Source organism: Monopterus albus, unplaced genomic scaffold, assembly GCF_001952655.1.
Source record: "Monopterus albus unplaced genomic scaffold, M_albus_1.0 scaffold104.1, whole genome shotgun sequence".
NCBI classification, from domain to species: domain Eukaryota; kingdom Metazoa; phylum Chordata; class Actinopteri; order Synbranchiformes; family Synbranchidae; genus Monopterus; species Monopterus albus.
Genome location: NW_018127984.1, coordinates 300,714 through 314,561, shown reverse-complemented (window position 1 = coordinate 314,561; position 13,848 = coordinate 300,714). Strand labels below are relative to the sequence as shown.

The 13,848-nt window shown below is 41.0% G+C and overlaps 1 protein-coding gene and 1 long non-coding RNA gene across 3 annotated transcripts in view; one reads left to right on the top strand and one right to left on the bottom strand.

The window, feature by feature from the left end:
* The first annotated feature begins 146 nt into the window (after positions 1-146).
* Positions 147-3,674, top strand: arl2 (ADP-ribosylation factor-like 2). The gene is made up of 5 exons (XM_020610139.1): positions 147-328; positions 941-1,051; positions 1,486-1,648; positions 2,406-2,486; positions 2,673-3,674. Exons 1-5 carry the CDS (start codon positions 264-266, stop codon positions 2,805-2,807), a joined length of 555 nt encoding a protein of 184 aa, XP_020465795.1. The 5' UTR covers positions 147-263; the 3' UTR covers positions 2,808-3,674.
* A 40-nt stretch (positions 3,675-3,714) lies between these two features.
* The window catches only part of LOC109965812 (uncharacterized), an 11,890-nt gene continuing 1,756 nt past the window's right edge, over positions 3,715-13,848 (bottom strand). The window contains exons 1-12 of one of the 2 annotated variants that reach the window (XR_002275700.1): positions 8,295-8,359; positions 7,689-7,724; positions 7,356-7,390; positions 6,752-6,801; positions 6,521-6,568; positions 5,944-5,990; positions 5,619-5,650; positions 5,365-5,427; positions 4,679-4,746; positions 4,440-4,492; positions 4,055-4,116; positions 3,715-3,871 (exon numbers count right to left, since the gene is read on the bottom strand). This is a non-coding gene — a long non-coding RNA (uncharacterized LOC109965812). Of the gene's footprint in view, positions 3,872-4,054; positions 4,117-4,439; positions 4,493-4,678; positions 4,747-5,364; positions 5,428-5,618; positions 5,651-5,943; positions 5,991-6,520; positions 6,569-6,751; positions 6,802-7,355; positions 7,391-7,688; positions 7,725-8,294; positions 8,360-13,848 lie in introns of those variants that run through there. The other variant, XR_002275701.1, reaches the window with a different exon arrangement.

The window sequence follows — 13,848 nt, the reverse complement described above, 5'->3', positions numbered from 1 at the left end:
AGGCAAAAGAGGGCGCCACAGCATGAGCCGTGTCCCAATTCATGTGTCCTCTACAGCACGGCCACGCCTTAAATGCTCGACGACCAATCAACGTACGCTCTTTCCCAAACAAACCAATCGGTGACTCGGTGAGGCGGGATTACAATTACATTCGTTTCCTATAGCACAATACCGCTTGTGGATGCTAAATATTGTTCTTTAGAAACCCCACATCTGTAAAATTATTTGCTATAATAACAGCCGTCGAGTGTGACATTGTCGCGATGGGTTTGCTGACAATTTTAAAGAAGATGAAGCAGAAGGAGCGGGAGATGAGACTGCTGATGCTGTATCCTATGTGTAACAGTTTACTATCTTAGCTGGAAACAGTAGTATTCACATACTGGCGTTATTATTACTTCATTTGTGTCAATAATGTAAAACCAGCGAGTGGCATTTTATTTCTGTGTAATGATAGATAATGCAAGATAACGGTTGCATGTTTGTGAAGTTTGTGTATTTGTGCTGTATCACGCTACTAGTTACGTTAGCATTGCTGGGAGCTAACAATGTGGGGTAGATGAATGAGACAGTTAAGCTAATCGTGGATGGATTATTAAAACCCAAAACAGCCACGAAAAGATGCAAAATGAATAGAAAGTGCCGAAAAACAACTTAAAGTGACAAAACGAGTGTGGCAAGACCTAAAATGACAAAGGACACGCAAAACGGCCTCACAGACGAAACAAGTAAAACGGAGACCAAAATGAATACTGAGACGTAATATGACTACAAAAAGAATCAAATAACAAAAAAATGAAAGAGACACATACGACTACAAATTGACCACAACTACATACAGCCTCTTTCAATCCGTCTTGCTGTGACATGGCTCTTATTAATTACATAATTAATTATCAGGTGTGTGTATGTGTGAGTTTCTTTAACCTGGCTGGTGCAGAGGGCTGGACAACGCGGGAAAGACGACTATCCTGAAAAAGTTTAACGGAGAAGACATCAGCACCATCTCTCCAACGCTGGGCTTCAACATCAAAACACTGGAGCACAAAGGGTAACGCGTGAACACGCGCGCACGCACGTACAGTCAACACACATTGTACAGGCCTCCTCTATAGGGCATTTTCATTGGAAACATTTAGACGGGGTCTTGTGTTTATGTAAGTGAAGTTTAATTTCTACAGCATGCAGATGTAATCACAAACATTTTGAATTTGATGGGGAGCCACTGTAAAGATGCACAGACTCTTTACACTGGCAGACAGTGAAGAAGGCATAGCTGAAACATCAATTTTTCACCCTGGGTTGTTGATGTTTGCTGAACTGCACTTGTAAACTAAATTTGACATGTGAGCACTTGCAATTTAAGGATAAACATTATGCTGATTGACAGGTATTTACGTAGAGTTCCTAGCCAGATATCAGACTTTATTTTTCCAGCTTTACTCCATGCTCATCATGTTCTTCCCCTTTCCCTATGTGTTTCAGGTTCAAACTGAATATTTGGGATGTAGGCGGTCAGAAGTCGCTGCGCTCCTACTGGAGGAACTACTTTGAGAGCACAGATGGGCTGGTGTGGGTGGTGGACAGCGCAGACAGACTCAGACTGGGGGACTGCAAACAGGAGCTCAGTACGCTGCTGCTGGAGGAGGTACACAAAATGACACACTTGTGTTAGAGTCACAGAGGATAGCCTGCTTAGAATCTACTGTACACAGAGGAATGAGGGTAGCAGAGAAGCAGGTTTGTGAAACCATGAAACTGTTGGTCTCTATTACCAATTAATTCTTTTTTTTCTAAGTAGGGACACCTAGCTAATGCCAATGTGTAACTGACACACAGAGCAAAGGATCAAGACTGAAATCATTTAAATCCCCCTTGTAGATCTGTCATTCTGGGGCCCCAAACTAACATTTTTAAAAACCATTTTCTTCTCTCATATTTTCTGCAGTCACCCACAAATAGCTTGTATTTAGAGCTGAAATCAGTGACGGACCATATGTATAGCTTAGTGTGCCCAAACATAAAATCATTAATTTATATGTTCAGACACACCGCTCTACTCTGCTCTTCATGAATGCTGATGACTCCAGTAATAATGCATTCATTTCCACATTACTTAGTGTCATACTCTCTCCAAAATAAAAAGGTGAAGCATCCTCACAAACATGACACTAAGTGATCTGATGTCTTTGTTGCGCTTGCAGATCATTAATAATTTCATCTCACTGTAAGATTACATTAAACAGTGAGTTTAACATGAATGTCTCATCCTTAAAGTTGTTTTTCAAGGAGCAGAGAAACTACTGTGAACAGTGCTGCGCTGTCAAGGAGTGTATCAAGCACATCAGTGATTTTCTGTAAATAACCTGTACCATCCCATCTTCCTTGTCCCATCCTCCCTGCAGCGGCTAGCTGGTGCAACACTGCTGGTTTTTGCCAACAAACAGGATTTACCAGGAGCCCTGTCAAAAGAGGCAATTCAAGAGGTAAAGCTTATACCCACATCAGACAAATTTGAATTATCTATCTTATTTCAAACACAAATCAAATCCATGTATAGAACCATAGGGACTCTGTCATGACAGTCCTCTGCAATTTATAATCTGACTCACATTTCACTTACAGATGAATTATCCAGAAACTGTACATCACATTCATGTTTTTTCTTGCAGGCACTGGCTCTGGATGAGATTAAAAGTCATCACTGGTGTATCATTAGTTGCAGTGCAGTAACAGGAGAGAACTTGTTAGCTGGAGTAGACTGGCTACTAGACGACATCGCTGCAAGAATCTTTACTGCCGACTGAGTGCATCTCCAACACAAAACAGCAGTCAAGTTGGGTGATCTCTCCTCCAGCTGCTGTTTGCAGTCAGACCTTTCAGCAATGGAGCAGTATGTATCCATGATCAATGGAATCATGTTCCTCATCTATACAAGACAGGCAGGTGATCCAGATAGTTTGCTCAAGGGGTTTCAAACATGCAGCTGTACATGCAAATATAAATTATAGTGCATCAGATTGTCATCTGATTTGTGCCTCACTGGCTCAAATGTCTTTTCCTTATTTGAAATCCCAATTGAGTAAATCATTACATCCTTAAACATGTTAACTTTTTTTACCTGTTGTGCAGCTTATACAATTTAGGCAGCAGGGCAGTTTATATTTTGTCCTCATGTCAGTTCTATACAAGAGGGCATTACTTTAAAGGGTTTCACTAATCTCATGTCCCTTGACTGTAGACCAACAATATGATTTGTGCCTGAAAACACTGAAGCTTTTACAGTCATTGTAACATACAATGAAATTTTGTTTGGAGCTGAGGGCCCTGGGCCACTGTACATGCCGCCATCACAGTCAGCTTGGGGGTTCAGCGTCTTGCCCAAGAACACTTCGACATGTGGACTGCAACTATTGAACCAAGCTCTTTTGCAGGTTCAGTGAACCTGGCCCCACACCAGATTAAAACAAAAGTTTAAAAACTGCAGACTAATTTTATTGACCAGAATGGCAATGACTATGTAGGCAACTGCTTGAAACAGCAGCATACATTTTGTCCTTAAGTTTTTTTTGTTTAAAAGATTTATATTCAACAGATTTTACCTTAACTGAAAAATGTACTTTAGTTGTAATTGTATACATGGGCCTAAATAAACTTGAATGCTTCATCTGAAACTTGCATAACTTTGGCAAAACCATCACACAAACCAAAAGCTCAGCTTCCTGGATACATTTATTTTGTCACTGCAAGCCAAGTGCCATGGAAACAAACATTTTCACAGGTTCTTTGAAGCATCCACAGAAACAAACTGCAGCAATCCAGATAAGAAAGCCAATGATCTTCATCTTGCCACCCAAGTTCAACCTGGAGTCTGCAAAGGAAGAGCACATCTCAGAAAACTGTGGTAAAACCTCCACATTACTACAATACGCGTACAGTTATATAGTCGATCAGAGGGGATACCAATCAGTCATACATTATCAGACTGGGGCGGTAAAGAGAACTCATCACTTCTGATAGGCTTTTAACATTTAACTCCAACTTTAATTCTTACCAAAACACTCCAGAGCAGAAAGCCAATGATCTTCATCTTGCCACCCAAGTTCAACCTGGAGTCTGCAAAGGAAGAGCACATCTCAGAAAACTGTGGTAAAACCTCCACATTACTACAACACGCGTACAGTTATATAGTCGATCAGAGGGGATACCAATCAGTCATACATTATCAGACTGGGGCGGTAAAGAGAACTCATCACTTCTGATAGGCTTTTAACATTTAACTCCAACTTTAATTAAGAGGAACCACACCCTTAATACTTTCATTACCAGGAAGGAGAGACCCAACTGGAGGAGTAAGAGATTTCAGGCATAAAATCCTTGACTGGGATGAGAGGGTCATTTCTATACTCCCAGAAACACTGCAATACATGCTCACTTACTTGTAGCATTGTTGCAGGCATCAGCCGTTGGCCCCAGCACTCAGACAGCAAGCCTGCAATGCAAGGACAGTTAGTCAATATCTTGTGATTGTGCAAAAGAAGTTTTTTTTTTTTTTTTAAATGCGCAATCAGAATCAAAGGGGATACCAATCAGTCATGAATTCTCAGACTGGGGCGGTAATAAAAGCTCATCATCTCTACTTAAAAATGGCCACCAATTGCACTAACAGGATACATACCTTAACTCTGGGACAAGATCAGGCAGTCCCAGTGACCTCCTCTGCCTCTGTTCAGCACCAATGTTGACCTAAAACATTAAGATAAACATCTTACAAACCTTCTGGTACACAGAATTTGAGCTCAGAAGTGTGGCCAGCATCATTTTCAGTCATACAGCCAAGTAATTAACAGTCCAGACGGTCAAAAACCCCAAAGACCACTTTACACCTGGCACCATCCCTAGTTGTGCTCCACATCTAAAGATGGGACCCCCTCCCAAACCCCTAATTTTAGAGAAATCCATTAGTCACATTACGTTTGTTTCCTTTCAGACTGTTGGTAACCCCAACACATCATCCCCTTATTGCCATGGTAAGGCCAGTGGGTTCACCTTTTCAGGTCTGGCATTAACAAGGCGTAAGACGTGTGCAGACATCATCATGAAGGAAACTTGTGACAAATGTTGCCTTCAGCTTGGCCCTTTAATCCGTGTTGCTTAACTGGCTGCATCAGTGATTCAAGCTCTACAGTTATACTGCATTACAATGGAAGCACATTAGGGAAACAAGTGATCACTAACTGGTCACTGAAAAGGAGGACTCATTGAAGGAAGTTTTATATGGATATCTGACTACTGTTACAAGAAAATGTGAATGCTTTCCTTCTGTGACAGTGTCAAGAGAAAACACCTATGTGACTCACTCACCTGGGTAGGCTTTTGTTGGAGAGATGACTGCTGCCATCTTCTTAACTGTCTAAAGCCAGGTACCTGCAACATCCAAGATTCTGTCAGGTCTGCACCAAAAAAAGTCTGTTTTATACTATTCACCATTGACCTCAGATATTCCATTCTCAACAGCTGTTCAGACGAACGAGATTCCAAATAAATCATCATTTTCAGTAGGTCTGGCAGTAAGGAATGCTGGTCGTGTTCACACAAGTGATCTGATGACATCCTACCTTAATGTAGGAGAATCATGGCCCTCAGTCATCTGTTGATAGAAGACATTCATAATAAATAAAAAGCCCTCCCTCACATCTAAATTACCTTCAAAACAACCACTGGCCACATACAACTGATCAAGATGCAAACTTGGAACAAGGCAGATGTGTCCTATCATTAAAAGGCAGTTTAGGAAAATGCAGCTGCTCAGATGTTCATGTCATTTCACATTGGATCAGAGTGAGCTAAGGTTGATCATCATTGGAACTGCATTACAAAAGGATTTTTTTTTTTATTATATATACACACACACTTTAAAGGCACACTGAAAGAAAAATCTACCATAAGGCTTCAATTTGGCAGTCTCCAAGTAGTCAGTCAAGAGAGCCCTGCAAGAAAAAAAAAAAAAGTAAAGGCACTTTACTGGAGTTCAGCAGTGACCTCGTGAGGCACATTATGATCTGAATGTTTGATCAGGGCTTTGGTGACAAATTGCCATGTGACATTAGTCGTCCAGGTATTTAATGGGTGTTAACCCATTTCATCCTTTCAAACAGTCAGAAACACCTCACCTTTGGTATTGTACTGTGGAAAGCTTAACTTGGAATACATTTAAAATTTTTAGTGTCAAGACTATTGGTACCAAACCTTTACATTAATTTGTAAAACATCAGTATTATAACATGATCTCATACTACAGTACAAGTACTGTAAAAAGTGTTGGCATTTCTCAATTGCACACGAGATTCTAGGCTGTCACAAGAGTGGGATCAAAACCTAGAGTGCAATTCTAAATTGTCAACAAAATAATCAGGCCTTGGCCTTTTGGCAGCCAGCTTTTGATGAGGTGGACACATGATGCACTGCAGGAAAGGCATTTCTGAGAAGTATGCCAGTCAAACTTATGTAAAAAGCTTACATGTTGAGGTGGCATCACTCCCTTCCTCAGTCGGTGTTTCACTGCCACCTAGCAGAGAAACACCATTAAATCACATGCTTAGGAATTAAACATCTTGTATTACTTCAACAAAGGGTAATCAGATTAAAGGCTGGCATCACTCGAATCAGGCATATGCTTGTCATTATTCATAATCATCATGTTTACACCCCACCACTGAATTAACTCCAGGATAAATAACCCTGAACTCACCACAGGGCACCATCCAGCTGCTTTGAGAAGTTAAAGGGCAGCACAGCAACCTACAAAGAACACAAGCAGGTCAATCTGGGCCTCAGCATTTCTGAGGGGGTGATCAGGTATGAATGTCAAGTGCCTTAAAGTGTGGCGTGTTGTTCCTGAGACAATTCCAGCTTAATGTTTCACCTAAGAAGCAAATCGTTTCAGAGCCACCAAACATTGTTTATAAATTTTGGTTTTGCTCAGAGATCTTTTATGTCATTTAATAAGTTCATCAAGATCCTAGAACATACACTACCTGCATCATACCTTACAAAACGAAGCCAATCAACAATTTTAGATATTAGTCTAAAACTAGCAAAGATTAATTATCTTGCATTTCGGTTGCAGACCAGTGCAATGTGTTAGTTGGAGCCCATTTGCTACTCAGAATCTGGTAAAGAAGTTTCTTCAAAAGGCTGATTCAGTAAGAGAGAGTTCTTGATTCATCACTGCAACACACCGAGCTCCTGACCCCACGCGGAGCCACTTACAGGTTTGGTAACAGATAAGCTGCTGAGCAGAACTAAACCAAAGACTGCATTATCAAGGAAACCTCAGATCATATTTTAATTACCTCATGAAAGGAGTCTTGCCACACTCTTCCCACACCTGAAGAAGAAAGCAAGCAGATATGAAATTTCATGGACTTTAAGGCCATCTTCTGAGGATTCAGGTTCCAAGTTTGTCATATGCAGTTAAGAAATGCGCCTCCTTGTACAATGGGGCACACTGCACATGCTACTCAGCATTTAGTGATTAAGTTTCCTCAAAACATTCAGTGAGAGAGTTCAAATTGGTCATCATTGTAGCATCAGGCCTCACACTATGTCGTGCTATTTCAATTAACATTTTTCTTCTAGCTCTGAAACAGGAAAGCATAAGATGACCACACACACACACAAATTACCTCTAGAGAAAGCAGCTTCTGCATTTTCTCCACCATCTACAAAGGAAAAGTGAGCACAAATAGCTTTAGCATGATGTAGCTAGCAAGTTAATTTTCTGCGGACGGAAAACACGTGTCCACTCATGCAACTTGTTCAAGACAGCATGAGTGGGTAAAAGAAACGATGTAAAAGCGTCTCACGTCAGTGTAGAAAAAGTACAATCACAGTCATTCAGGACAGGTCTGTGAATATCATCATTGAGAGACACTGCTAGCTACCGCGCCAAACATGCAGCGGCCATTCATAATGGGAGTTTACGACTCAATCCTATGTTCTCCAAAAATACTGCACACAGCACTACGAAAACACGTTACTGTTCATAAAAATAAAATGTTTCAGATGAAATTGGGATGTTACACAGGCGGATGGTTAAAGATTGTGGTCAGCTCTGGTGGATAGTGCACTGAAACTCCACACAAAAGCTACAGGCTAACAACACTACCGAAGCTTGCGAACAGGACTGTATTGGTAAAACATTATCGTTCCTGTGTTAAACGTTACCTACTAGGCCTGAAATATCTAAAAAAACGCCTGCCCATTAATCTACAACATCTTGACACTCTTACCTCTAACCGATGAGAGAAGGAAGTGGAAGAAGAAACGGGTCCCTCACAGTTTTATGTCCGACTAGGACTCCGCCCACAGGGTAGTGATGTATCGTTCACGAACGATTGGTTCCTTTCGAACGAATCTTTCCTATGACTCGAGAACATCGGATCGTCTCGGGAAATGATTCGTTCATTTTGTGTCAACCGCGCATGCGCAACATCGCATAAGCTTAGTACATCTTTCGGGTCCTCGGTTTCGAGTCATTCGTTTTTGTAACGTGATATGACCGCTTTGTTGGATACAGAAATTAGTTAATTTTCAAATGCCCTTACAGTTTTTTTTTACTCTTACTGTTACATGATGCATTTATTTTTACCATACCATACCTTACCAACTTTATTTATAAAGCACTAAAACAACCAAGGTGGACCAAAGTGCTGTACAGTACAATAAACAATAAATCAAAGACACAACCCACAAGCCATAGGATCGACACCAAATATAAAAACATGAATGAATAAAAATAAATAAAATCAACACTAATATAAAATATCAGAACGCCAAGGAGAATAAATGAGTTTTTAAAAGAGACATAAAAACAGAAAAAGAAGAAGCTTGTCTGATAGGCAGCGGTAAATCGTTCCAAAGTTTGGGACCAGCGACAGCAAAAGGACCGGTTGCCTCTAAGCTTACTCTTTGTTCTTGGCACGCTCAAAAGAAGCTGATTGACTGACCTCAGAGAACATGTGGATGTGTGCCAGTGAAGCAGATCGGATAAATATGGTGATTAAGATGCAGCAAATTCTTTAAAAATCATACAATGTAATTTCCTGAATTTTTTTTTTTTTTTTTTCTGTCTCTCAGAGTGGGAATGCACCTACACCTACCTTGTGAATGTCAGACCCCTCCATGATTTCTAAGTGGGAAAACTTGCAAAATCGCAGGGTGTTCAAATACAGTACTTCTGTTCCTCACTGTATAGTATTTCAGAGACAATCAAGAACAAGAATAGACCTCCCACAGTTTGTCCCTGAGACACAAGTCAAAAAAGATACCTAGAAACAAGACAAAAAAAGAATAGTATTGAGAGGAATCAAGAAAACAACGAGGAAATCAAGAGCACTCGAATTCTCACAATTAACCCCACAATGGGGGAAAGAAACCTGTGTTTCAGCCATAATAATCCCAGAGGAACTAGTCAAAATACCTAAAGCAAGGGAATGTACAATATTTGAGAGAGATCAGGAGCAAGATGTTACACATGAGCCTATTTGCAATGCAGTTCACCCCCAGGAGCTGAATATTGCACCTCAGTCGAATATTACATAGTCCCTCATAACTTCACCTAGCTTATCACTGCAGTGAAGTGTTGTACAGTCTGATGGCTGTGGGGAGGAATGACCTGTGGTAACGTTCCTTCTTACACTGGGGATGTAACAGTCTTGTGCTGAAAGAACTGTTCAGAGCCACCATGTGGTGCAGGGGATGGGTGGGGTTATGAATGATGGATGTTAGTTTTACCAGCATCCTTCTGTCCGCCACCTCCTCGATGGAATCCAGAGGGCAGTCCAGGACAGAACCAGCTCTCTTAACCAGCTTGTTAAGTCTCTTTCTGTCCCTGACCGTGCTACCTCCTGCCCAACCCACAACAGTGTAAAAAACTGCAGATGCCACCACAGAATCATAAAATGTCTGAAGGAGTGCCCCCCGCACACCAAAGGACCTCAGTCTCCTCAACAAGTGGAGGCAGCTCTGGACCTTCCTGTACAGGGCATCTGTGTTGTTGGTCCAATCCAGCTTATTGTTGAGGTGGACTCTCAGGTATTTAAAGGTGTCCACAATCTCAATATCTGATCTTAGCTTAGCTTAGGATGTTACGTGACAAAAGACCGAATGAATTTGACCCAAAAATATCTGGAGGTGAGGTGATGAAGTAACAGACTGCATAGCCTTAAGACACAGGCACGACATTACTTATAATATGACCGTGGCTGCATTACAGTTCTTTCTTATTTGAAACATGATCAATATGTGCGTAAGTAGATGGGGAATTAACATGTAACATTTTAATTACATTCTGCTGAAGTGAACGAAATGACTCGAAAAAAGACTTTTTTTTTGCTGAACGAGATTCAAAGAACCGAATCAGTAAAATGATTCTAACTTCCCATCACTACCACAGGGCAAATGTCACCGAGAACACAACTAAACCACTTCTGGCAACATTCAAAATTAAATGGATTAAACATTTCTTTAGAAATCACAACTCTATTTAGAACTGTCTACCTACCCACGTTTACAACCCTTGAAGGTCATCAAGACATTACAGAATGTTTTGTAAATCACTTGGGTCAGTTACTGAGTTTTATATAATATAATTAAAGCAAAGTAAAATTAGACATTTGATCGATGATAGCACCTGATGAAAAGTGAAAGGATCACCACTGTGTTCACAGTTCACTCTGAGGGAACTTTTTAAGGTCAGTTCTAAATTTCACAGAACTCCTTCCAGTAGCTATCAAGACATTTGAGTCAAAATCACAAATGTCAAACTCATGGTGGCGCTACAGAACAAGCCAGTGGAGCTGCAGTTTGTAAGACATTTAGGACATTATGTTCTCAAATGTCATGGCAATCCATCCAATAGATAGAGATTCAGTCTGTGGTTAAAACAATGCAATGACAAACCAACACTGTCATATTTATACAAGACAAAATGCTTCATTAAGTTGTGAGTTTAACTTTTTATTTCTTTTTTTAATTTTCCATTCATTCATTTTCTACCGCTTAGTCCCTGAACGGGGTCACGGGTGGGGCCGGAGCTAATTCCGGCCGGCAATCGGGGGAAGGCGGGGTACACCCTGGACAGGTCGCCAATCCATCGCAGGGCTAACACATAGTCGAACAACCACACACACGCACCCACGCACGCACTCCTATGGGCAATTTAGAGACACCAATCAACCTAAGCTGCATGTCTTTGGTCAGTGGGAGGAAGCCGGAGCACCCGGAGAGAACCCACGCAAGCACGGGGAGAACATGCAAACACAGAAAGGTCCCAGGTGGGGCCTGAACCCGGAACCTTCTCGCTGTGAGGCAACGGCGCTAACCACTGCGCCATCGTGCTGCCCTTTCTTTTTTTTCTTTTTTAATTTTCCATGAGTTCAAAATCATGTTGTCAAGGGGTTCTAATTATGAAATGATTTGGTCACTAGTCTTTCACAGGGCTGACATGTAGTAGAGTAGTAAAAAGTGATACCACCGTATCACTCTCATTGAAGCTGTTCATTCAGCTCCTGGATTTGTTCTTTTAGGGCGTCATTTTGTCTGCTGAGTTCATCTTTTTTCACCTTCACTGCTTTAGACTTCTCCTCCAAAGTGCTTTCTTTTTTCAGTTTTTTATGAAGATTCTGGAGTTGTGTATGTAGGGTTTCATTCTGCAGTCTCAAGGCGTTTTTCTCCATTTTCAGTGAATCATAGGTGACACTCAGAACTTTTTCACCTTGGAGCTTGTTGCGGAGCATCTCAACCTCGAAGTGCAGTGCAAAGTTTGCTTTCCTCAGGGCATTGTTCTCTCTTTCTATTGCATTATTCTGCTCCACTAAAGCTTGCTCCTTTGAATCCTGGTTCTGCAGCTCCTTAAGTTTTTTTTGCAGAGTGCTCTTTCGGTTAATAAGAACAGTTTTCTCTGCGTTCAATGACTTATTAGCCTTAGAAGCACTTGGATTCTCATTGAAAATCTGAATTCTGCCCATTTTTAGCGTCTTCTCCTCCAGCATGTCACCCTTGCAAAGGCAGTGATCTTCATTTTTATGCTTTTTGAAGATATTTCTGAGTTTTTTACTCAGGACTCTGTTTTCTGCCTGCATGGCCTTGTCCGCAGCTTTCACTTCTTTATAAGCTTCTTTAAAAGGTTTTCTCATCAGGAGCTGCCTGTTAACTTCCTGGATTTGCTTTTGCAAATTGTCGTTTTCTTTGCTCAAAACGTCCATATGAGTCATGCTTTCCCCACACTTACATGCCAGGATCTTTACCTTTTCATGCTCTTTATTGAGATTCTGGAGTTCCTTCCGCAGGGCATTATTATGACGACTCCTGGCCTCGTTTGACATTTTGATGGCATTGTTCACCTCAAGCAAAATTTTTTCATTCTGGAGCTTTTTGTTGATCTCCTGAATATCATGTCGCAAAGCATCATTCTGCTGGCTAATCGCCTCTTGCTTTGCTTTTGCGACACTGTAGGATTCATCCAAAGCTTTGACACACTGATACCTTTTCTTGAGCTCCAGGATTTCTTTTTGCATGGTGCTGTTTTGCTGGCTCATTTCTTCTGTTGCCTTCTTCACTGAAGCGCACATTTGCTCCAAAACAGATTCATTTTGAACTTTTTGCTGCAGGCCCTTAAGTTCTTGTTGAAGCTCCTCATTCTCTTGTCTCACAGCTTCACTTTCTGTTTTCATTGCATGACACATGTCAGCTGTGTCTTTGTCATTTAGCCTTTCCTCTTGAAATTTTTGTTGCAGAGTGTGCTTGTGACAGTCCCATGCCTCTTTTGATGAGTTTGTATCTTCAAACATTGCATCCAAAGAGCTGAGCTTGTCACAGAGATTCTTCATTTTATTTTGAAGGGTGCTACATTCTTCTCTTGCAGCCTTTTTTTCTTCTGCCTTCATTTGGTCACATTTTTTCTCCAAACTCTCAGTGCTGTGAAGCTGCTTCTCGAGCACCTGAATTTGCAGGTGCACTGCATCAAGTAGATGGTTGATTTCCTGTATGGTCATATTAATGGTATGGCAGTTTCTCCTCATATCTCTTGGATCCTGATAGGTGTCCATGTTGTCACTGTCCAAAGATCCAACTAAATTTCTTAAAGTACTTTGTATAAAAACTCTTGTCTCTGTTTACCACAAAAATACAATCCTCAGGGTTAAAAATCAACAGCACAGCAAAATGTAATATTACTTGTTAGTAGAGTGAATTGTCCTATGTGTAGTAAGATTGTACAAGCTGTTGTAGGATGTAACGGTAACACTACATCAAAGCCACCATGACGTCATCAGCGTAGTGACGTCAGCTACAAGGACGCTATGCCGCCAGGGCCTATTTCCGGTTCAGGGCAACACTGCTTAACTAACTTCCGTATACTCCAAAACAGAATCATCCGTTTCCGGTTTGCGACTAGTATGAAATATGGCAGTGTTGTACTCAAGATGTTTCCAAGAACTACTAAAGATGAAGATCACGGATGTCCACCGAATATGCAGTTCGACGTCTAAAACACCGGGCAGCAAGCTGGATAAGGGGTTTAAGCTATATGCTTCTTCATACATCCACGACTACGAAGGTAGAGTTATGTATCGGTTATCTTACAAACGGAGATGTAGCTAAGCTAGTTCGTAAGCTAACTAGCTAATGTTATCGATATTTACACCGAGCATCTGTCTGGTACACCAAAATAATGTAATACACTACCAGAAAGCTAATCGTAACTAAGCTTGTGTGATGGAAATGCTAAATTCGCAAACTGCTGGGCTTCTAATTTTTCACATGCCATGTCCAAGGCTGATGGTT

Bases quoted from the DNA above. Each gene is read 5' to 3' on its own strand.
- arl2 (XM_020610139.1), top strand. From the start codon at position 264: ATGGGTTTGCTGACAATTTTAAAGAAGATGAAGCAGAAGGAGCGGGAG. The intron at 1,052-1,485 runs GTAACGCGTGAA...TATGTGTTTCAG, and splicing joins AAAACACTGGAGCACAAAGG to GTTCAAACTGAATATTTGGG. The intron at 2,487-2,672 runs GTAAAGCTTATA...TTTTTCTTGCAG, and splicing joins CAAAAGAGGCAATTCAAGAG to GCACTGGCTCTGGATGAGAT.